At 54.5% G+C, this 22,762-nt stretch overlaps 1 protein-coding gene across 5 annotated transcripts; it reads left to right on the top strand.

Moving 5' to 3' along the window:
- The first annotated feature begins 1,363 nt into the window (after nucleotides 1–1,363).
- On the top strand, nucleotides 1,364–21,971 carry EXOC3 (exocyst complex component 3). 5 transcript variants are annotated; one of them, XM_019744596.2, is made up of 14 exons: nucleotides 1,519–2,012; nucleotides 2,548–2,774; nucleotides 2,948–3,138; nucleotides 4,689–4,908; nucleotides 10,297–10,978; nucleotides 12,761–12,878; nucleotides 13,646–13,771; nucleotides 14,805–14,905; nucleotides 16,515–16,625; nucleotides 16,721–16,871; nucleotides 17,991–18,113; nucleotides 20,148–20,309; nucleotides 20,757–20,884; nucleotides 21,575–21,971. In XM_019744596.2, the coding sequence occupies exons 3-14, from the start codon at nucleotides 2,995–2,997 to the stop codon at nucleotides 21,744–21,746; spliced, it is 2,238 nt and encodes a 745-aa protein (XP_019600155.2). In that variant the 5' UTR covers nucleotides 1,519–2,012; nucleotides 2,548–2,774; nucleotides 2,948–2,994; the 3' UTR covers nucleotides 21,747–21,971. The 5 variants fall into 5 exon arrangements, with proteins under 5 accessions (XP_074185258.1, XP_019600156.2, XP_019600155.2 ...); XM_074329157.1 differs by lacking the exons at nucleotides 1,519–2,012; nucleotides 2,548–2,774 and adding an exon at nucleotides 1,364–1,458; XM_074329158.1 differs by lacking the exon at nucleotides 2,548–2,774 and having other exon boundaries at nucleotides 1,519–1,989.
- The last annotated feature ends 791 nt before the right edge of the window (nucleotides 21,972–22,762 follow it).

Below are 22,762 nucleotides of genomic sequence, written 5' to 3'. Positions count from 1 at the left end.
TTGCCAAAAACAGAAGCCAAAAAAAGGTCTTTAATCAAGGTTTTGTGGTTTTAGTTTTAAGGAGGAAAAAAAAGAATGTCCTTTAACACAGCACACTACTGTTTTTTTAAACAACAGGAATTGATTCTGTCACGGTTCTGGAGGCCAGATAAAGCGTCACATTTTTCACCATTCCTGGTGAACCGAGGAAATTAGGGACGCGGGTTGCGTGCGTCTCCTACGTCCTGTTTAATGTTGCTGTGTTGTGCAGTGACAGTCCTAAAAGCTTTGATCATTTTGGCAAATTTTTCTTCATTAGTTTTCAAAATGCCACTACCGGTATACCTCCAAAGTGTTTTTAACTTGTTTACATTCATCGCTCAACACAGTGCTCTATTTTCACAATCCCTAGGTACAGACGAAACAGTACCTGCCACGACTCGGTACAGCGAGGCTCTGCCCCTGGTCAGCTGTTTGGCAGCTTGTGTTTGTGCGGCTGTGGCGATGGCGGGGGGCGCGCACACCTCCATCCTCCTGCCCCCCCCCGCTGTGCGTCCCGCCTCCCTCCGCGCCGCTCCGCTCCCGTCCCCGCCTCCCTCCCGACTCCTTCCCGCCGCACCCGCCGACCTGCAGGCGGTGCGTGGTCCAGTCCAGTCGGCAACGGTGAGAAGCTTCCCGTTCAGTCCGAGTCGCGGCAGACAGTGCTTCTTCCCACAACACACAAGCCCCGACACCTTTCTAGCACGTTTTCTCGCCGGGGAGTCGGGTGCTGGTCCGCGGGCTTCTTCCGGCCTCCGTTCCAGCACCGGCCAGCGAAGCCCCTGCTCCAGGACCCCGGCCGGTCCCGGGACCGCGCAGCAGTGACCGCCAGCCCCACGCGGGCTGCCCCCACGCGGGCTTCCGATCTGTCCGCGCTCCCAGACGGGCGGAGACCATTTCTCGTTCCAGCTCACGAAGCAGCTGCCGGGTGACACGGAGGGTGTCCGACGGCTGCCCGCCTCGGTCGCCCGTTTGCTGCCTGCCCGCCGCGTGCCAAGCGTTGTCCTGCAGACAGAGCCCCTGCGACAGTGTGGCGGGCGGACGTACACAGAACGGGGGCAGCCGCAGAGGCAGCCGTGGGGAGGGCGCGCGAAACCGGGTGCGGCGAAAGGTAGCGGCCCGGAGAGGTCAGCGACGGCCACGGAGGGGACGTGCGCGACACCGCGGGTGACGGGAGTCCGGGAGACGCGGTCCGCAGGGGGGACGCCGGTGCCCGACGGGAGAGGCCGGGCCGGGGCCGGGGGCCGGAGGCCGGGCGGGCACCGACCCTCCCGCCCGCAGTCGCCCCGCGGGCAGGACGCGCCAGGCGCGTCCCGACAGTCTCCGCCGGTGGGCGCGGCTCGTGGGCAGAGACGCCACCAGGCCCGCCCTTCCGGTGCGCGGCCGGAAGCGGAAGTGGCGCAGGCAGCTCACTTCCGGGCGGCGGCGGTGGCGCGGACGGTGAGGCCCCTGCGGACGCGGGGGTGGGGCGGGGGTGGGGCGGGCGCGGGCCCCCAGGGGGTGGTCGCCGGCCTCCGCCGCGGTCCCTCCCCGGGCTCGGCGGGCAGGCGGGCGGGCGCGGGCCCGGGGCGACGGCGCAGCCCTGCAGCGCCTCGGCCGCCGCGGCCCCGCGTCTGTTCCGGCGGCGGTCGGGCGTCGCCTCCCCGTGGGCGCCGCCGTGTCTCCCTCGCGCCGGGCTCCGCCTCGCGTCGGTGCCCGTCCGGTGCCGAGGGCGCCCGCTGCCTCCGGGGACGACGGCCGGGAGCGCGGGCTCCCCCAGGCCCGCGGCGCCGTCTGAGGCGCCCCGCCCGGCTGTGCTCCGCGAGCGGCCCGCCAGCCCCGCAGTGCAGGCCGTGCAGGTGTTGGTGGCGGAGGCCAGGCTGACGGCGTGTCCAAGCTAAACGGAAACACAAACAAGCAGATGAGGGTCGTGTACACGGGTGGACGTCCGCTTAGGAGGACGCCGGCTCCCAGGCGCGGCCTCTGGCGTCTGTGTGTTTTTCTGCCTTGTTCAGGTTTTTTGCATCGTTATCCATAATTTCATAATCAGGAAAGAAAGACAGTGGTGCAGTTTGGTTCCGTTTGAAAGAAATGAAAAAGCATGTGGTGCACAAATGCGCATTATTTAACACAGAGGCTTAGTGGAAGCTTTCCTGCGGTCCGTGATTTTCTGAGAGCGTGGGAATGGGGAATGAAAAACGTGGGGGGGGCCTTTCTCGTGACTGAGAAGGTGCGTGGAAATGGAGGCTCCATAGCTGGAGTCGAGGGGAACGGATTCTTCCTGAACCCTCTCCTTTGACTCACCAAATACACTTTTGGTTCCATGAGCGGGGTGTTGGTGGCACAGGGGGTGGAGGCAGGTCAGCTTGGTGTCGGAGCGTCTGTGCTCTGTACCTGAGCTACGCAGGGCGTGTGCCTTCTGCACGCTCCCCGTTGTCTAGGGCTGTTAAGTAGTAGCAGATGGTATTTTGGGTGCTGCAGACAGGATGTGTGCCGGGACTGCCGCTGGGCTGGTGAGGTGCATGCTGTCCTGTGCCTCTGCGTCCTCAGAGACGTCCTGGCGCAGCTGCCCCACGGGCATGGCCACGGGCTGGTGTGGAGGTCCCCGGACTGAGAGGTTGGCCCTGGCTGGGTGAGAGAAGCACCTTGGAGACTGACATCTGATACGCTGAGTGGTCTGGGGTCCACAGAGATGCCCTCCACTCGCTCACCTCCTATCCCTGAGATTACCCCGTGCCATTTAAAGGCAGAGCGTTCTCCATACTTGTGATCGGAAGGTTTGTGTTTCTAATGAAGGAGTTGGTCATCCTAGTTTAGCGTTCCTTCAGGCTTCGTGACTGAATGATCTCAAACGCTGTCCCCATAGCTCCATTATGACTATTGGGGGGTAAGTTCTGCACCTAACATTTCTCCCTTCCTAACTCTCCTGTTCCCCCTCCCCCACGCACAGGGTCCCTCTACTATGACAGTTTCAGAGATCCGGCCTGCCTGTTCACCATGAAGGAGACAGACCGGGAGGCTGTTGCAACTGCGGTCCAGAGGGTAGCTGGGATGCTTCAGCGCCCGGACCAGCTGGACAAGGTGGAGCAGTACCGCAGAAGAGAGGCCCGCAAGAAGGCCTCCGTGGAGGCCAGGTTGAAGGTATGAGGCCGGAGAGGCTGTGGGCGCCTGCTTGCCGTCCAGGCAGGACAGCCATTTATTTCGAGTTTCAGGTTCCTGTTTAGTGTCATTATCGTAATTTTGCTACAAATTAGATTTTGTAATTTGGAAAAAGGCAGAGTGGATCATTACCTCACTTAGTACATTCCTTCTGACAAGATGTTACCAATCAGTAGATTTACAAACAAGATGTGGGAATATTAGAATCACCAGCGGAACAACCTTTTTAAGCACCTGGAGGTGTCTATCAAACGTTTTAAAAAAAAAATACTAGAAACGTAACAGCTCTTCTTAGTTTATTAGGAGCTCGTCTGCGAAGTGCCTCCAGAGAGCGTTTTGTTTCGATCTTGTCAGCACATGCTGTGGCAGGTGCCCTCCTGCTGGCCCTGGGGTGGGAGGGGGAGCAGAGTTAGACACTTCCCCAGAATGTGTGAGAGTGGGGTGAGAAAGAAAACCGTTCTTCTCTAGGTGTTTCATGATTTGGGTTGGCTTTTAGCTTAATTCGTATGAAGAGGTGAGTTTCAATGAAATAACGCGTACCCAGTGCACTTACAAAGACGGTAACACCTGGCCTGCTGTCCTTGGTGGGCAGCAGAGGGGGCAGCAGAAGGGTCTTGAGCATTTGTCTTCAAGGAAAGTTAACTTTTCACACCGTTATGGCAGTGAGGTCTGCTCTCCACTTGAAAACATTGTTAGCATCCAGGTAAGGTCATGGCCTGCTGGATGAGACAGCCGAGGCCATTCAGTGGTAACAAGGAAGCATCCCAAAATCCGTTGGATGGATTTGGAACGGCAGTTTCATATTAATTTTAAGAGTGTGGACCTGCTACAGTTATAGTCAGAATTTTAATCTGTTCTGAAACTTGTGGGATTAACCAGCGATGATCAGTAGTGACTTAGAAACCTTGTTTAGTTTGTTAATTATTTCTAAGTGCAGCTTAAGACTCCTGAGCGAAAGGTGTTCCTGACCTCTTGTGCCACCCGGTCTTTCCTTTCCAATCCACCTGCCACTGCTCCGTCCCTTCTGACTGTACGGCTCACTGGGGGGCACTCTGAGGGACCCACGGAGTAAGTCCGCGTTCCAGGGGTCGCTGCAGTCTGCACTGGGGCTGGCCGTCCTGGAGCTGAATGGCAGGAGGCTCCTCCCCCCAGAGCTGAGGAGCCGGTCCTGACAGTTTCTGCCCCTAAGAAGGCCGGGTAGGCACCTGAGCCCCCTGGGAGATCATGCATGGGCCCTTCTGAACCTGCCATGTGAGGGGTGACAGCGGGACCCGCGGGGCACACGCTTGGCGTCCATTGTCTTCAGGCCGACGGTCTGGACTTAGGAAGGTGTGAGGTTTCCTCAGAAAGCTTTGGAAGGCGTTGTTCTGTTCCACGGAAAAGAAGGGTGCGCTGCTTGGGCATCAGGCCCAAGAGAGTTTCTGTCTTTTCTGGGTACCAACTGTACCCTGCTTTTGAAATGTCTTGTGCGCTGGAGCCTGCTGGGCCTATGGGGTGTGTCCCTCGCCTGCTCACCGCCCGCTGTCCCCCAGGCCGCGATCCAGTCGCAGTTGGACGGGGTGCGCACGGGCCTGAGCCAGCTGCACAACGCGCTGAACGACGTGAAGGACATCCAGCGGTCCCTGGCCGACGTCAGCAAGGACTGGAGGCAGAGCATCAACACCATCGAGAGCCTCAAGGACGTGAAGGACGCCGTGGTGCGGCACAGCCAGCTCGCCGCCGCCGTGGAGAACCTCAAGAACATCTTCTCAGGTAGCCAGGCCCCGCTTCTGTGCTGGGGGGACAGTGTGGTTCCCACCTGCAGTTAGTTGCTGCTTTGGAACGTGGATGGAAATGGTCAGCTGAGCAAGTAACGGTGCGTAGTTCTCTGCTTGGCACAGAAATGGGTAACAAGGCAAGCGCCGTGTCAGCAGCACCCCTCAGCGGCCGTGTGGCTGTCGGGAGAGCAGTGGGCAAACCGGACCGCCAGGTGCAGGGAATAAAGAGGCACCATCCCCTTGAAAGGAGCTTGTGGTCTGGGAGGAGCTGCCCTGTGCCCAGATGGGACGGAGTGAGCAACCCCCCGAGGGAGAGGTGGTTAAGGAGAGTAGCAGTTTTCCCGGAGGAAGAGTGGGCACAGGCCAGGGCCCAGGAGAGTGGGGACAGGGGAGGGGCCGGACTCGGTGGGGCCTTGGGGCTCCTGGGGGTGGTGTGGGGGTGATCCTTTATTACAGTATCTCCCAACACCCCCATAGTGTGGGAAGAATGCTCCATGGCCTGCCGTCACCTGGGGGGGGGGGGTCTCCCGGTGCAGCACAGCCGCCTCACGGGTACTGTGACAGGAGCTCCTCATCCGCCCCCCAGGGCCCGTCTCCCCTCGTCCCCTTGCCTCTGTCATGGCCACCAACATCCCAGCAAGAGGCCTGCCTTGGATGGTCTGGCCCTTTCCTTTCCTTCATCCCATGTCTGCCTTGAGCGAGCTCTTTCTGCCTTTCCACACACTGCTCGAGCCCTGAGTGTAGCCTGGTGTGGTTCTTCCCGTCTGCCCACTGCTGTGATGGCCTCGCTCCTGCCACGTCGTACCTTGGGGACCTGTGTCCTGGACTCCTCACACCTGGGCAGATTCTGGTGGCAGCACTGTTGAATACCTGGCCCTACTGCTTCCTGCGTCCTCATCTTCCTGGGGTCATGACCGAGTTGCTTCTTGTGTCCCCCCAGGAACGGCACAGCACTGCCAACACTGGGGCGGGGGGATGACTGGTGACAGCCTGCAGCTGGAACAAAGTCCCCACGCTAGCCTCTCCGTCATGACACTCAGCCAGGGCCTTCCCAGTTAGTGTCCCTCCGCTTACACTTCCTGTTTCCTTCCACCTTGTAACGCTAATGCCAGGTGACCATAAGGTTCCTTTACCAGAAGCGGTTCATCCCCAGAGTTGATTGAAAATAATCCTGTTCCCTTGATGAACAAATGCCTCCATGTGTATGTGTCTTATTAGGGTGCTGTGCTTGGCTCCCGTAGACTTGACACGTTGCCTGTGTTCAGTGGTGCCATGCACACAACCCCTCCCACCCCCTGCCATGCACACGCTTCTCAATGTAAAATACACATGATACGAAATTCAGCGCCTTGACCAAGTGAACGGCTCTGTGGTATGAAGTCCTTTCACATTGGTGTGCAGCCATCACCACCCCCCTCTCCAGAACGCTGCATCTCACACAACTGAACCTCTTTGTACAGTGCTGTATGTCCACTGTAGCTCAGAACTGGGAGAGAAGGCCCTGGAACTCTGCGCCCATTAAATGAGAGCCCCCCATTGCCGCTCCCGCCAGCCCCGTACTAGTTAGAGGTCTACTTAGATGTTCTGTTCTTGGTGATTTAGTCTCTGTAGGTTGTGCGTGTCCAGGAAGTTGCCACTTCATCCGGGTTATCCAGTATGTCAGCACAGAACTGGTCGTGGTATTCTCTTCCCCTTTTTATGTCTTAGAATTGGTAGTAATATCCCCACTTTCATTGCTGATTAGAGTACTGGAATCTGTGTTCTTGTTTTTCTTGACCCATCCAACTAAAGGTTGTCGGTTGTGGATCTTTCAGAGAAGTACCTTTTGGTTTGTTGATTTTTCTCTATCATTTTTCTGTTCTCTGTTTTGCTCTGTTCTAATTGTTACTGTTTCCTTCCTCCCATAGCTTTGGGTTTAGCTTGTTCTTCTCTCCGAGTTCCTTGTTGATTTGAGAGCTTTCTCCTTTGTCACGTGTTGGTAGCTGTCCACTTCTCCTTGAGCGCTGCTTCCCGTGCGTCGCCTAATTCTGGTGTTTCGTGTTTTCATTTTCATTTGTCTCCAGTATTTTCTAATTTCGCTTGTGATTTTTTTTTCTGTGACCCATTGATTAGGAGTGTATTGTTCAATGTCCACAAATCTGTGAATTTTTCATCTGTGACAGATTTCTGACTTGATCCATTGTGGTCAGAGAAGACACTTGGTATTATATCTATCTTTTAAATCTATTGAGATTTAATTTGTGGCCTAACCTATGGTGTGTCTGGAAAATGTCCCACATACACTTGAGAAGAACATGTGTGTAGCTGTTGGGTAGAGTGTTCTGTATATGTTTGTCAGATCTAGTGGCTTTCTTGTGTTGTTTAAATCCTCTATTTCCTTACCTGCTGCCTGGTTCTAGCTATTGTTGTGAGTGGGGTATTGAAAACTCCAACTGTTATTGTACAACTCCCTGTTTCTCCCTTCAATTCTGTCAGTTTTTGCTTCGTATATTTTGATGGTCTGTCTTTAGGTGTGTAAATGTTTACAGTTGTTGTATAGTCTTGCTGGATTGAACCTTTTATTAATACCAGGGGTGCCAAAAAAATGTATACATATGACTTGTAGTCATCTTTTAATATTGGTTTATGTTGAGTATTGCACTTTTAATAGTTTTTGTCCTTTCTTAAAATGTGTATACATATTTTTGGCACCATCTGTATATACTTCTTTGTCTCTTGTAATTTTTTTATTTCAGCTCTATTTTGGCTGCCCTTGCTCTGTTTTGATTACTGAGTTCCATGGACTCTCTTCCATCCTTTCACTTTCAATCTGTGTTTTGGATCTCCGGGGAGTCTCTGTAGACAGCGTACAGTTGGAGTGTATGATTTTTTTAATCAATTCTTCCAATCTGTCGTTTGATTGGAGAGTTTAATCCACTAACATATAAAGTTACCAACTTGCTGATAAGGAGACAAATTCCCATTTGCTTTCTCTGTGCCTTACAGCTTTTTTTGTCCGTTTTCTGCATTATTTTGTGTTTCGTTGAATTTTTTTTTTCTACTGAAACATTTTAATTCTTATTTCCTTTTGTGTATATTCTATAGCTATTTTCTTTGTGGTTAACATTGTGGGGATTACATTTAACATCCTGAAGTTATAACACTAATTTGAATTTATCCCAGCTTAATTTCAATAACATACAAAAACTCTGTTCCTCTACAACTCTGTCCCCACCTCCTTTCAGTTGTTGATGTCACACAATTGCATCTTTATACATTGTGTATAAACATAGACAAGTTTTTTTTAATACCAAAACCATAATTTCCAAAAACATAGGCAAGGTTTTTTTTAATACTTTAGTCTCAAATTACATAGGAAACAAAATGTGGGATTATAAACCAAAATTACAGCAGTACTATATTTGGACTAATCATTTTTTTCTCTAAATGTATTAAATGTCTCTTAAATTGCATACAATAAAAAATAGAATCACAAACCAAAGTTACAATAATACAGTTGTACCTCGGTTTTCTAACATAATCCGTTCAGGAAGACCGTTCAAGTTCTGAAACGTTAGAAAACTGAGGCACGTTTTTCCCATAGAAAGTAATGCAAAGTGGATTAATCCGTTCCACGCCTTTAAAATCAACCCCTAAAACTGCAAATTTAGCATGAATTTTACTATCTAATGATACCATAGATCCATAAAATTTACGGCATTCGTAAACCGAAATGTTCGTCAACGGAGACGTTCGAGAACCGAGGTACCACTGTACTAGCTTTTACAGTTACCCGTGTACATATCTTTACCAAGATGTTTGTTTCTCCATACAGCTTTGAGTTAGTGTCTAATATCCTTTCATTTCACTTTCAGGACTCCCTTTCAGGGCAGGTCTAGTGGTCATAACGCCCTCAGTTCTTGTTTATCTGGGACTGTCTGAATTTCTCCTTCACTTGTGAAGGAAGTTTGTGCCAGGTATAGGATTCTAGGGTGACAGTCTTTTCCTTTTAGCATTTAGAATACACCAGCCCACTGTCCTCTGTGCTCCAAAGTTTCTGATGAGAATCTTACTGAGGATCCTGGTGTGTGATGAGTTGCTTCTCTCTTGCTGCTTCCAAGATTCTCTTGCTGTCTTTGGTGTTTAGCAGTTTGATTATGTGTCTCACTGTGGGTCTCTGAGCTTTTCCTGCTTGGAGTTTATTGAGCTTTTGGTTGTTTATATTCATGTCTTTCACCGAATTTGTTAAACTTCCACCATTATTCAGATAATCTGTCTCCCCTTTCTCTCTCCTGGGCTCCCCCGTGTGCATGTTGGTCAGCTTGTTAGTGTCCTGAAGGTCCTGTGGGCTCCTTTCACGCTTCTTCAGTCAGTTTTCGTCATGCTGTCTGCTAGTTTGCTGGTTCTCTTTTCTGTTGGCTCAAATAGGCCTTGAATCCCTGAAGTAACTTTTTATTTCAGTTATTGTACTTTTTAGCTCCTGAATTTTGGGGGGTGGTTTCTTTTTAGACTTCTCTCTTCATTTATAGTTGTATTTCCATTTTGTTTACGTGTCGTTTTCTTGACTTTCTGCACACCTTCCTTTAGCTCTGTGAGCATTTGCAGGCTTAAGGTCTTTGTGCAGTAGATCTGCCATCTAGTCTTCGTGGAGGACAGCTTCTCTTGGTTTAGCTCTTCCTTCGAGCCTCCTTACTGTCCTATGCTGTTGTCTGCCTTGTGATTCTTTTCATTGAACAGTGGACGTTTGAATCTAATAGTGAGATAACCTGAAATCAGATTCCTTTCCTCCCCCAAGTATGCCGATTTTTGTTCATTGGTTGATTGGTTTATTTTGAGTGCTGTAGGCTGTGTGTGCTGAGGATTAGCCTGAGATTTAAACCTAAGGTCTTCGCAGGTCTTGTCTGAGCCTGTGCCTTCGCCTGGGGCTGTGCAGCCACATTCTCAGTTCCCCTGTATGTGAAGTTGCTTTGGAATGACCTAGTATTTAAACATCTGCCTTCCAAAAGAGAAAAAGAAAATTGAAGGGGGTAAAAGGCACTGGTCCTGGAAGTCCTCTGGAGGGGGAGGGCTTTCAGCAATGGGGGGGTGGCAACAAGGGGCCGCTTCTGTGTGTGCACCTCTGGGATCAGAAGCAGCCACAGCAGTTGGAGCACAGTCCCCAGGATTTGGAGCGCAGGGTCCTTTTGGCGCCCCTGGCACCCACCCAAGCTGTGTGCGCGCTGCGCCAGGAACACGGGACGGGCTGGGGCAGGGGCTGGGGGACGGTGGCTTCGGTAGACTCTGAAGTTGTTGGGGGGGTGGGGGTGGAGGGTAGGCAGACCCCGGTGCCCCCTGCCCCGCCATCTCCTGCCATCCTGCACCTCCCTGGGTAGTGTTCACAGTGCCGCCTTGTGCCTTTCCTTAGTGCCCGAGATTGTGCGGGAGACCCAGGACCTCATCGAGCAGGGGGCGCTCCTGGAAGCCCACCGGAAGCTGATGGACCTGGAGTGCTCCCGCGACGGGCTGATGTACGAGCAGTACCGCACCGACAGCGGGAACACGCGTGACATGACTCTCATCCACGGCTACTTCGGGAGCACGCAGGGGCTGTCCGATGAGCTGGCCAAGCAGCTGTGGATGGTGCTGCAGAGGTCGCTGGTCACCGTCCGCCGTGACCCTACCTTGCTGGTGTCCGTAGTCAGGATCATTGAGAGGGAAGAAAAGATTGACAGGCGCATACTGGACCGCAAAAAGCAAACTGGCTTTGTCCCTCCCGGGAGGCCCAAGAATTGGAAGGAGAAGATGTTCGCCATCCTGGACAGGACCGTGACCACCAGGATCGAGGGCACGCAGGCGGACACCAGGGAGTCCGACAAGATGTGGCTTGTCCGCCACCTGGAAATCATCAGGAAATACGTCCTGGACGACCTCGTCGTCGCCAAAACCCTGATGGTTCAGTGCTTCCCGCCCCAGTACGACATCTTCAGGAGACTCCTGGGCATGTACCACCAGGCCCTGAGCATGCGGATGCAGGAGCTCGCGTCCGAAGACCTGGAAGCAAATGAGATCGTGAGCCTGCTGACGTGGGTCTTAAACACCTACACCAGGTAGCTGCACTTGGTCTTGTGTTTTCTTTTGTGGACACTGACGTAGGCAGGTGCTGTGGCTCTGCTCGGGGCAGTGGCTTCATTTTCTAGGCCGCCTGTGGGGAGCTCATCCTGGAGGTGAGGACCCAGCCTCTGGCTGGGTGAGTGCTCGTGTCGGGGGTGTCTCTGTCTGTGTCACCTGGCCACTGACATCAGCCCATGTCCGGCAGTCTAGGGCAGGGTGCACTGGGTCCTGAGTGTTCGCTGTGCCCTAGCCACTTCCTCTCCATTGGGACGCTGTGAGCAGGTGAGGACATGGGGCCCAGAGGTCCTACAGAGTCCCCTGGCTGGTGGGACACCTGTGCACTCCTCCCCCAGGTTTGGTTTCTTCTCACCGGTTTGCTAGAAAAATCACTTACCCTTTTCACATTTCAGCCTTGGGGCTTCGTCATTTCACAAAAGGGACATGAACCACTTCATGTGCACATCAGTTTGAGGTAGGGTTTGAAAAACGAGGCAGTGTGGGGCGGGGCGGGGGGTATCCCGAAATTCTTTAAGATTCGCTAGTGGAGAGGAAAGCACATTTTGGGAATAGAAAACGGTACAAGTACTGCGCTGGAATTCTTTCAGCCTGTCTTGTCACTGGTGTGCAGAAGTGAATTAAACCCCTATAGTAGCAGTGAGGTTTCAGGATTTGTTTGTGTCTTGTTTGTTGTTTGGTAACTGCTTATAGTAGAGAATGTGTACATTTTAACACAGAAAAACAGACAGTATCTTCTTAATGACTCTTATCGTGGCTGGGGCTTTCGGAGCCCTGTGCTGCCCTCGCACAGCCAGGGAGTCCCAGCCGGTAGTCCCCTCCCTGCAGCTGTGAACTACACCTGTCATCCGCATGGAAGCACCATTATGATCATCTTCGTTTTGTATGTGGAGAAACTGAGGCACAGGGAGCCATGTGCCCAGTTCACACGGCCTGTGAGTGGGAATAGGATTCGAATCCAGGCCCTGGGCCCTCGTCCATGCTCCAGCCACCTGACCTGGGGCGTGCATCTGTGTGACATGCCCAGTTTCTTGGGTGGTTTTGTTCTTACCACACTGGGAGCACTTCCCGGACCTTGGGACTCTGGACAGCTGTCCTGTTGGTCACCTGTCCCAGCCCAGCGCACGCTCTAGGAAAAGTTGGGCTGCTTCATGCTATAGACATTTTCACGCTGAGTTCCGGTTCTTGGGTGAAAATAATCTAGGTTAAGTTGATAGTCTTTTAACGTTTGCGGAATTTTATGAAGTGCTTTTTCAGTCGGCCAGACCTTGGATTCCCTATGTGAAGTGGACTAGTGTCATTTCAGTCCGTGCTTAGGGAACGCAGTGTAAGGCAGAGGAATTTTCTGAGCAGCTGAACCTTGGGCTTTTAGAAGCCACCCATGTGCGCAGGTAGTAAGTGTTCCTAGGAACACTTTTTCCTGAAGGTTCGCTCACACCCCTGCCTTCTTGTCATTGTCGCTAAGCATGGGCGTTGGCACAGTGACACTCGCGCTGACTTGGGTGTCACTGTGGATGTCGTGTTCTCTGCTCTGGACGTTGCTCTCCAACTTCATAGAACATATCTGTTCTGCACTCCTGTTTGCCCCCCGCCCCCCTGGGAGGCGCCAAGCGTAGAACAAACAGGTCTCGCCCTCACGGGGCTCCCCGCACTGACTGCAGCTGTGAGGGTGCACGTGTCTGCGTGTGGAAAGGCACGGCAGCGTTTACCGGAAAATTGTCTGCCTGTGTCGTTAGCCTTTCTCATCCCTGCTTCTCCCATAGCACAGAGATGATGGGGAACGTGGACCTGGCCCCGGAAGTGGATGTCATTGCCCTGGAGCCTCTGCTTTCTCCAAACGTGGTCTCTGAGCTGCTGGACACGTACATGTCAACTCTCACTGTGAGTAGAAAGAGCAGTGTGCAGCCCTGACACAGGCTGTGCGCAGTGCCGGCCGTTGCGCCGGCTCTCGGAGTCAGACTGGGACTGGAGGCAGCGGCAGAAGCGGGCGGAACCCTACCTTGACGTTGGCTGTTTGTGGGAGTTTGGGTTCGCTGGTCACTTGAGGAGAGTGGCCCCGTGTCCAGTCCTGGATCTGGAAATTGTGTGGGGTGTGCATTCCACAGGTGCGGACCCCCGCCTCTGGCTAGAGGAGTGTCCTGTCCCCAGTAGGTTGGCGAGACCCCGATGCCCCACTGATGGGCAGTGGTGCTGGCCAGCCTGTTAGGGCTGAGTCCAGAAGTGGGAGGTGGCAGTTAGGGCACCGAGTGCTGCCCAGTGACCCCAGGCAATCTCAGAGCAAGATGAGGTCAGGCCCTGCTTCCTTGGCCCCCGCACCTGCAGACAGAGGCCCCCGCCCGGAAGCAAGAGGAGCTCTGCACTCCGAGGTGACAGCTGGTGTCTGGTCTTCACGGTCTGGCCTGCCGGAGGCCGTCCGCCTCTCTGCTCCATGTGCTTCTGACAGACCCGGCCTGCCCACGCAGGGTTGGTGGGCGGAAGCTGGCGGGGGCACCACGCACTGCGATCGGCCCTGGGGACGACTTGTCTGGCGTCCCCTTGTTGGGTAGCAGGGATTCCCAGGGTGCTGTTTGGATCTGCAGCTGCCCCGCTGTGCCCTTGGCTCAGGGGCCTGTTCTTCTCTTCCTTCCCATCATGCTGCACTTCCATAGTCAAACATCATTGCCTGGTTGCGGAAAGCTCTAGAAACAGACAAAAAAGACTGGGTAAAAGAGACCGAGCCGGAAGCCGACCAAGACGGGTACTACCAGACGACACTCCCGGCTATCGTCTTCCAGGTACCATCTGTGCGAGTCTAGGGCTCATTCCGGGGAGTTAGTGGGTCTGCGGGTTTTACAGGTGAACAAGGTGCCTTGTTTCGTAGCGAAGCCTGCCCAGTGCCCAGACCCTGCTGTGTCTGCAGCTGAAGGCACTGAGGATCGTACCTGCCACGTACTTTTCCCAGGGTCACCGTACTTTTCCTAATCCTTTTGGACTTGATATGGAACCTAATTCTGTGTTACTGGTTGGTGTGCGATGCTCAGATTTCTGAGTTTGCTTGTTTGGAGTTTCCTGATATTGTAAACAGCCAAGGTGTGTCTCCATAAATGCCACAAAATTGAGTCTAACCTGACGGGTTTGGGAAAGAGCCCTTTAGACTTGAGCAAGAGTCATGCCTTCTTACGGTTAATTTACTTTCTAATGCCAGACCGCCTGCCGGTGGCCACCAGTGCCCTCCTCTTGTTCTCTGGACTGTGGCGTTTTCTCCCTTTGAGTGTGGTGCTGACAGTAGGGGGCCGAGTCTTGTTGGAATATTCATGTGGCACTTTGCTGACAGGGCCGGGACTCCAGCCGACAGAGCTGAGTGCTGGTTGTGTTTTTCTCTGGGTGCCACCATTAGTTAGCTATAGGTCCTCACCCTTTCTTTTACTCTGGAAACTGTGGCGTCATGACAGCTGCTCTGACAAGGACCTGGAGTGAGCACTACCTGCCGGCCCTGCCCCTCAGCTGCAGTGTGTCCTCCTAATTCTTAACAAATCCACGGCACAGCTCACAGCACAGCCCCTGGCACCCGTATCACCACCTCCTTGGGCCCCATCTCTGTTAGGTTCCCCCACATGGAGACCTGCCTGTTGGCGGTAATTAGGAAATGATTCACTTGGTTTTGTACCTGATGAGAAAGTTGTTTGTTTAAGTAATTCTGTGGTTTTTCAAGTGGTTTCATTTTTTTCTCTGAATTTAAACTGTCCTAACAACTAGTGAGCAGACGAGGGGGTAATATGGGAAACCTGTGCTCTTCTGAGTCTAACTCATAAATTCTTCAACTTTCAGATGTTCGAGCAGAATCTCCAAGTTGCTGCTCAGATAAGTGAAGATCTGAAAACAAAGGTACTAGTTCTGTGTCTTCAGCAAATGAGCTCTTTCTTAAGTAGGTATGTATTTTTGCCAGTGTGCTCATTCTGAAAATGCATGTTTTTAAAAATTAGAAGCAAAAACGTGTTGCTCCTAATACGCCTGCTGTTAGAAGAGAACTGAAGGCCGGGTGATCGTACTCACCGTCTTCTGTTAATAGAAACGCAGCCTTTCTCATTCTGATTCACGGAGCCTTTTGAGCGGATTACGCAGTCCCCTGAGAGCCAGCCTCGTCACCAGGAGTCAGGGTCTCCTTACACACCTACCCTTCCTGTTGCCTGAATTTCCGGGGGTGGGGGGTGGGGTGGTGTTTGGCAGGGGGACAGCTCCAGGCCCAGAGGTCACTTATGTTCCCACACGGGGAGGGCCCCTCCAGCAGAGCCAGCCCTGGATCAGGGGCTCGGGAACTTTGTCTCCAGGACACCTCCTTCCCTTGGAATTGCTCGTGAAGAATTCCAGACCTGTGCAGAAGTAGACGGAACGACATAAACACAGGTTCAAAAGCTGTGCCTTCAAGTCCCCCTGTGCCTCCCCTGGCCCTCCCCTCCCCTGCTGACATGACTAAGGGAAATCCTAGACATTGGGACGCGGCGGCGTTTCCCCAGCGCTGTCCACCCTGGCTAGAGCGCTGTCGTCCCACACAAAGCGCATGGTCGCTCCACGGGCCCTCGAACAGCGGGTTGCAGACACCTCCCTTTATGGCGTGGGGTCCTTTGGGTTCTCAGGTCTCTGGAGCAGGGCAGAAACCCTTCCTCCTCGTCACGCCGTTGGCTGGTGGGGCCTCACTGGTTGTTTCGTAGGGTGACCAGCCTCCCCCTGCCTGCTCCAGGTCCCGTCGGCCGCAAAGCACAGATGGCTCTGAAGGCTGGTGTGCCCCCCTTCCCCCTGCTCACTGCTGCTTTGCAGGAGCCCTGATGTGGCGGCACAGTCACCGTGTGTATCCCTCTGCCCTGCCGGCCCAGAGCTGACAGCCAGCCCCTCACTTAGAGTCCCCACCAGCCTCCTTCGGGCTGGTGGCCCGAGGCGGTCATTCCTTTAGAGGACGAGGTGGCCCTGTGCTGTAAGGAGAGGGTGTCCCCTCATCTCAGCCTGTGCCTGCGCAGCGTCCCGGGCAGCAGGCAGTGCCGAGTGATTCCCTGTATGTGGTGCCAGTGCGGCCCCCTCGGAAGGCCTGCCATGCCGTGGTGTCCGGTGGGGCGTGTGGGAGCGTGCCCAATGGCATGTGGCCATGTCAGCCATTGGTGTTTGTGACATCTGAAGACTGATTGATTTCTCATTTGGTGCATTTAGGGAGAGGTTCAGGAAGGGACATTTCAGCCAGCATTTGACAGTGTTCCCAGGACTGTTGTATGAGTTTCTGGGCGAGTTGTGACAGATAAAATGAGCTGGTGTTTCCCCAGCTGCACACAGGCACCCATTGCAGAGGTGCTACAGATACAGCTTTTATTGGTCCATTTAAAACAAGCAGCATCTCCAGTTTCCCGTTAGTGTAGGGCATCCAGAAATTCTTGTACTCCTATTTAAAGAGTCACCTGGTCGGGTGTCTGGTGTGGGACGCACCTGTGGGGTGCCATGGGTCGTGCTGTCGGCAGCCCCTGCCCGCTGAGCGCTCGGTGACCGTGTCCCCAGGTATAGAGACGAGACCCAGCTGTACAAGGAGGACCACCTGCGGGAGCGGCAGAACCCGCCCTGCTACGTGCAGTACATGGTGGCCATCATCAACAACTGCCAGACCTTCAGGTGCGGGGCAGTGGGCAGCAGGGGGGTGGGGGCGGGCCACGGGCCGGGGTGCAACGGCGGGTACCTCAGTCTCCTGAGCCACCCTGTTCCCACAGGGAGTCAGTCGTCAGTTTGAAAAGGAAATACTTGAAAAGCAGTGGGGAGGAGGCCGTGGCCCTGAGCCAGCCCAGCATGGACGGCGTGCTGGACGCCATCGCGGACGAGGGCTGCCGCAGCCTGCTGGAGGAGGTCTTCCTGGACCTGGAGGTGGGCGCCTGCATCCCCCATGCTCAGGGCCCTGGTCTTCTGTGGAGGTGCTCTGTGTGGTGCAGACCCGCTGTGGTTCTGCGGCACAGCTGCCTAGGAGTTCTCAGTAACTGCAGTGGTTACAGTGGAGTCTCGTGTCGAGGGAAGACGCTGCACTTCCTAGCACAGCCTGGTGGCAGGCCAGCCCAGGTGTGGGCCTGGCGCTCACGTCGCCTAGACCAGGCTCAGTTCTGAGTAAAGATAGAAACCAAAGTTATTAACAAAATGCAGCTAGCCTTGTGTCAGAGGCGTGATACACTGTGAACAAGTAAGGCTTCTTTTAGAGCTATGGAGATGGTTCAGCATTTTGTAGACATGTGGGCAGAAAGCAAAATATGTTTAAAGAATAAAGCCATGGTTACCTCAGGTCCCCTGGGAAGGAGCTCCTGGATGATGGAGCTTGTAGGATTGTTTCATGGTGTCTGCAACTTTCTCGAAAATGGTTTGGAAAACAAATGAAATGTATGCCTTTGTGAAATCATTTCAAAATACACAAAAGACAATGGGAAAGTAGCTAAAGGATGTGAATAACCACTTCACTGACAAAGGACCACAGGTGTCCTAAGCATGAAACACACACCCAGTGTTACTGCTCTTCAGAGAAATGCACGTTGCACTTGGCATTCGTAGCTTGGCAGGATGGCAGGAGGGACTGTCGCTAGCTCTCGGGGTCGTCAGGGCATGAGAAGAGCTGCTGTGTGTTCTGTGTAGAGTTGACCCGTGCGGGGGGGGCGGCTTGGAAACACTGAATCGGGGTTTAGTCTGCATACTTTTGGAGCAGTTCCATTTGTAGGAATTTCACTTGCACAAATGTACAAGTTCACTGCAGCATTCTCTGTAATTGCAAAATGTGAGAAATTGTAAATGTCCGTCAGAATTGAGTAAAAAGATGACCAAATGTCCGTGTCACAAGTACACGTAGTCATTGAAGGAAATGTGTGCACCCATGTCTGTACACCTCACAGAGGAGTGTGCTCACAACCGTGCACACTCACGTCAGAACAGGCAGGCAGCGCCTCCCTCCTGACGCACGTGATCTGGGGACAGTAGAGGTGACGTGGACTGGCCTGTGCTTTGCAGCAGCACCTCAGTGAGCTGATGACGAGGAAGTGGCTCTTGGGCTCGAACGCTGTAGACACCATCTGTGTCACCGTGGAGGACTATTTCAATGACTTTGCCAAAATCAAAACGCCGTATAAAAAGGTAAGTGTGGGGCGGGCACCTGCTGGGAGCCCACCTGTGTGCTGGAGCCCACGTGTTGTCTTGTAGAATGCAGTGTCAGGTTAGTTCTGGAGCAGAAGTTCACAGGAGGTTTTATTGACCCAAGATAGGTAGGGGCCATCAGTGTCTAAAGAGAAGATGGCGGTGGAGGTGATAGGGCTCCTGAGTGAAGATTGGACCATGCATCTACCTTCATGCTTTCTGACACCCCACTAACCCCACACTGGCGCATGGCCACAGATGCCAAGCCCTGCAGGTGGGGCAGTGGCCCAAGAGGCGTGGTCCCCTCTCCAGATCCCCGCCAGGGCACCCTGCGGCTGCCAGCCTTTCTCCTCCAGCAGAAGCCCCGTGACAACAGGGAGCCCATGCGTCACCTGCTGTTGGAGTCTCCGAGTCTTACCGGAAGCCACCGCTGTGTCCCCAGCCAGGGTCCTCATCCAGGGCTCGGGTGTCCTTCTCAGGTGTACTCAGGGCCCTGCCTGGTTTTTGCTGTGTAGCTGTTAAAAGTGTTACTTTGTAAAATCGGGCTTTCCACCTGTTTAGGAACGTGAGTGGTTTTGTTTTCTTTTCCCCCCTTTCTTCCGCCCCCCCCCCCCCAGTCTGGTTCAAGCCGTTGTTTCTCAGTCTAGTTGTGTAGGACACAGCTCCCTGGCGCAGGCTGGTATTACGAGTCTTGCGCTCCCCCCGGCTGAGGCAATGTGAGTGGTTTTGATATGTTCACGTCGCATCCAGACACTAAAACTTTCTGATTGATCCTGGGTTTGTCTGCAGGTCCTTTCTGGTCTCTGCAGGCAGGTGGTTCATCTATGACCATGACTGTGTTCATTTCTGGTCCTTACAGCTTTTATGGCCTCTCCTTGTCTTGCTGCTCTGGACATGGAGCATCCTTGTCTAATTCATAACTTGAAATTCTTCTGCCATGACACATGGCACCAGCAGGGAGACCCAGGTGTCTTAAATCCGCCTGGCTGACGGGTCCCTTCAAACTCCAGGAGCCTCTGGTGCGGAGAGTGGTGAATCTCCTGTTGTTTGCACAGTTTGGGGGTTCTGCTTTTTTTTCTTCATACATTTTGTGCGTTAATAGTTGGTGTTTGATCCCATGTGTGGAGTCCTTGGGCCGGGGGCTGGTCTTGGCCGACGTCCTGTCCTGGGGACTTGTCTCCTGGTATGAGTGGAGCTCATGCCTGAAGAGAGAACGTTTGTTCTGCCGGAACCTGGGGCTGGTGGCCCCACGCGGCTGCTGGGTGCCACTTTGTTTGTCTTCTGTGGGCCATGGGGCCCCTCCCTTTGGCGCAGGGAGTGGAATAGACACAGCTTGTTTGGCCTGGGACTGATGCTGTGAGGCTTGTCTTCGCAGCTTTATTTACACGTTTGTGGTGCCTGCCTGGTGCCACCTCCCACTGTGTGCTCAGGTGTTGTGAAGAAAGCAATGGCCTCTCTGAAGCTCCCCAAATGTGCGGACGGTTCCTCTTCTCTCTGAAGCTCTGTCACCATTTGCACAGACCACTAGTTAAACAGCCTTCTGGACAAGGCACAGTGTCTGCTCTGCTGAGGCATGTCGGCCTGTGGGGGCCGGGAACTGGCCTGGGACCCCGCCCCCCAGGAGCCCGCACTCCACACCCCGTGCAGTGCCTGGGAGACAGGCACAGCTGGGCGCGTGAAGAGCGGCTGACGGGCCACCAGAGGGGTGTGCTGACGCGTGGGCAGGAAGCCATCCTGCAGTGGCATCTGCTGCTGGAGGGACATGTCAGCAGGGGCTGCAGGCAGGCTTGGCTTCGGGGCACTCGATCCTGTTTGCGCTGAGGTGCAGGGCCAGTCCCGTGGTGCCCACTGCGTGGCTCCTGCCCACTGCAGCCCTGTCCACAGCTCTGGTCACCACTGAGGGCTCTGGCACACTTCTCCAGAGTCTGGTTCCTGTGTTCACTGGGGACCAGGAGGGGCGCCCTGCTGTACTCGGCTGTGCTCGCAGTGTGGTCAGGGCCTCGGCTGCACGGCGCTGACTGTCCCTGTCCCCAGCGGATGACGGCTGAGGCGCAGCGGCGTGTGGTGGTGGAGTACCTGCGGGCCGTCATGCAGAAGCGTATCTCGTTCCGGAGCCCCGAGGAGCGTAAAGAGGGCGCCGACCGGATGGTGCGGGAGGCCGAGCAGCTCCGCTTCCTCTTCCGGAAGCTGGCTTCTGTGAGTGCCACCGCCAGCGCGTGCCCTGTCCCGAGCTGTCACTAACAGGTGCCATTCAGCAGCTTCGTCCGGGCCCACCCGGGCTTTCCAGGCCAGTGGTCACATCAGTCTCATCAGGAACCAAGCTACCGTGTGACTCTTTGTTCCTGTGTGACTAGGAAGAGATGTGTGCACATCTGACCTGGGGGTTGGGGCACATGCTCAGGGCGGCAGCTTGTAGACTGTTCTGCTGGCAGGGCAGCAATAGCCGGACCTCAGCTCCAGACACAGTGCTCAAGCATCCCCTCCCTCATGGGAGGTGCTGGTGACCCCAACCCCGCCTCTGCTGAGTGTCTCACGGGACCCGCCCTGTGGGGATGAGTCTGAGGTGTCTGTGGGAGGGGGCCGGCTTGGTCATGAGAGAGTGAGAGCCACAGGTTGTGCTCACCGCCTCCGTGCTCTCTGCAGGGGTTTGGCGAAGACGCGGCTGGGTACTGTGACACGATCACCGCCGTCGCCGAGGTGATCAAGCTGACGGACCCCTCCTTGCTCTACCTGGAGGTGTCGACTCTGGTGAGCAAGTACCCAGACCTCAGGTAACGCTTCTGTCTCAGCTGGAATGTGGGGAGCAGAGAGGCAGGGTTTTCCTCGGGGTCCTGGGCATTAGGTGTGACCCCAGGGGTGACAGTATGCCGGCTCCGGGCTCCTTCAGGGATGAGCTGGGCAGTTGCCAGCTGTGAGCAAGGTGGGCTTCTGGGCGCAGTGGCGGATGTGTGATGTCTCCTGTGCCATCCTGCAAGCCCTCCCTGGTCCCTGTACCCCATAAGGGTTACAGTGTGGGTGGGCCCGGCAGGAGCTCGCGGTGCGTGGGAAGGTGGCCGAGCACCGTGGTTTTAGGAAGCTTGTGCTATGCTTGTGATGGACTGAAAGAAGGGAGCCTGTGTGCCACGCCTGCCAGGACACCTTCCAACCCAGCCATTGCTCTGGGCTGGCTTTTAGGGGCCAGAGCCAGTGCTGCTGTGCCGTGCAGCGTTCTCCCGCTGTGGTCAGTCCGTTTAAAAATATTTAGGGAAGCAACCTGCACATAAACTGTGGTTTTCGAGTAAGAAAAAGACCACAGTTGTGGGAAAACCCAGGCTTCTCTCCCTCTGATGGGACATGGGGGCCGGGTCGGGGTGCACCTGTCACCTGTGCTGTCCACCCAGTCCTGGGGCCGGGAGGCTCACGTCAGTGCAGGGCCGAGCGAGTGCAGTGCACCCCACACCCCTGCCGTCTCCCCCTCCCAGGGATGACCACATCGGTGCGCTGCTGGCCGTGCGAGGGGACGCCAGCCGGGACATGAAGCAGACCATCATCGAGAGCCTGGAGCAGGGCACCACGCAGGCGAGTCCAAACTACGTGCCCATCTTCAGGGAGATCATGGTCCCCAGTCTGAATGTGGCCAAGCTCCTCAAGTAGCCCATCGCTTTCCAGCCCAAGTCTGACCCCACATTCTCCACCCACCCTGGGAAACGTGACAGCCAGCGCCCCGGTGCCGAGCACATGGCTCCCTAGAGGACAGGTGCTGTGGTGGCAGCTTCTGGCCCCTCGTCCTGTTGTGGACGAGAGTCATGAATTGGGCCCTCTGGGTGCCCGCCTTCTGACCTTCTGCTGCTTAATAAAGGTCAGAGCTGGAGGCATGAATGTGCCGGCGTGAGGTTTCTTACGGGCGACCGCATGGGCCCCACTGGTGTCCCCACAACTAGGCAGTAGCCCTGGTACCCAGCAGGGGCGGCCGTGCGAACAGCAGTGTCAGGTCCAGTGACAGCAACGTGAACGCAGCTTTCCATCTAGTGCTATCAGGATCTGGGAGCCGTGCTTACTCCTGACAAGGGTCCCTGAGACCTTGCTGTCATTCAGCCGTTTCCATGGCGTCTGCTTTCAGCGGTAGCCCTGTTTTACACATTAATCTCCACACCAGGCTCATGGGAAGCTACACTGGACAAACGGTGAGCCCATGACCCCCCTCACCGCTGTCAGTGAGCAGATTCTGCAGACGGGTGGTGCTCTGGTGTCTGTGTGCAGCACAGGTCCCCAGGTCCTGGCCAGTTCAGGCAGGAGGCGCCCGAGCTTCTCTGTCCCCTGCAGGACGTCTCAGGTGCAGGGTCAGTGGACACGGGCTTTTTCCTCTAAGACATGCCCGAGATGGCGTTTTCATTTCATGAAAAATTCACAAATAGAATCAAAACTCAAGTGGAACTGAGTAACTGAAAATTAGATGCCGTTTTTACAAGTCTTGGCTCAGGAGCGATGGAACCTTCCTAAAGGTGTCAAGCTAACGTCTATGTCTCCAGAAATGTATTAATCTGGGTCCTACTTCCGACCTGCTTGGAACGGCATCTGGCAGTGCGCAGTAAGAAGTTTTAAGTAATTGTTTATCGTCATTGATCATTGCCCCTTTAATAATAAAAATACATTCTTTTCACTGCAAGCTA

Source organism: Rhinolophus sinicus, linkage group LG03 (assembly GCF_036562045.2).
Source record: "Rhinolophus sinicus isolate RSC01 linkage group LG03, ASM3656204v1, whole genome shotgun sequence".
Taxonomy (NCBI): domain Eukaryota; kingdom Metazoa; phylum Chordata; class Mammalia; order Chiroptera; family Rhinolophidae; genus Rhinolophus; species Rhinolophus sinicus.
The sequence above is the reverse complement of the archived record's forward strand: the minus strand, read 5'-3'. Positions and strand labels throughout refer to the sequence as shown.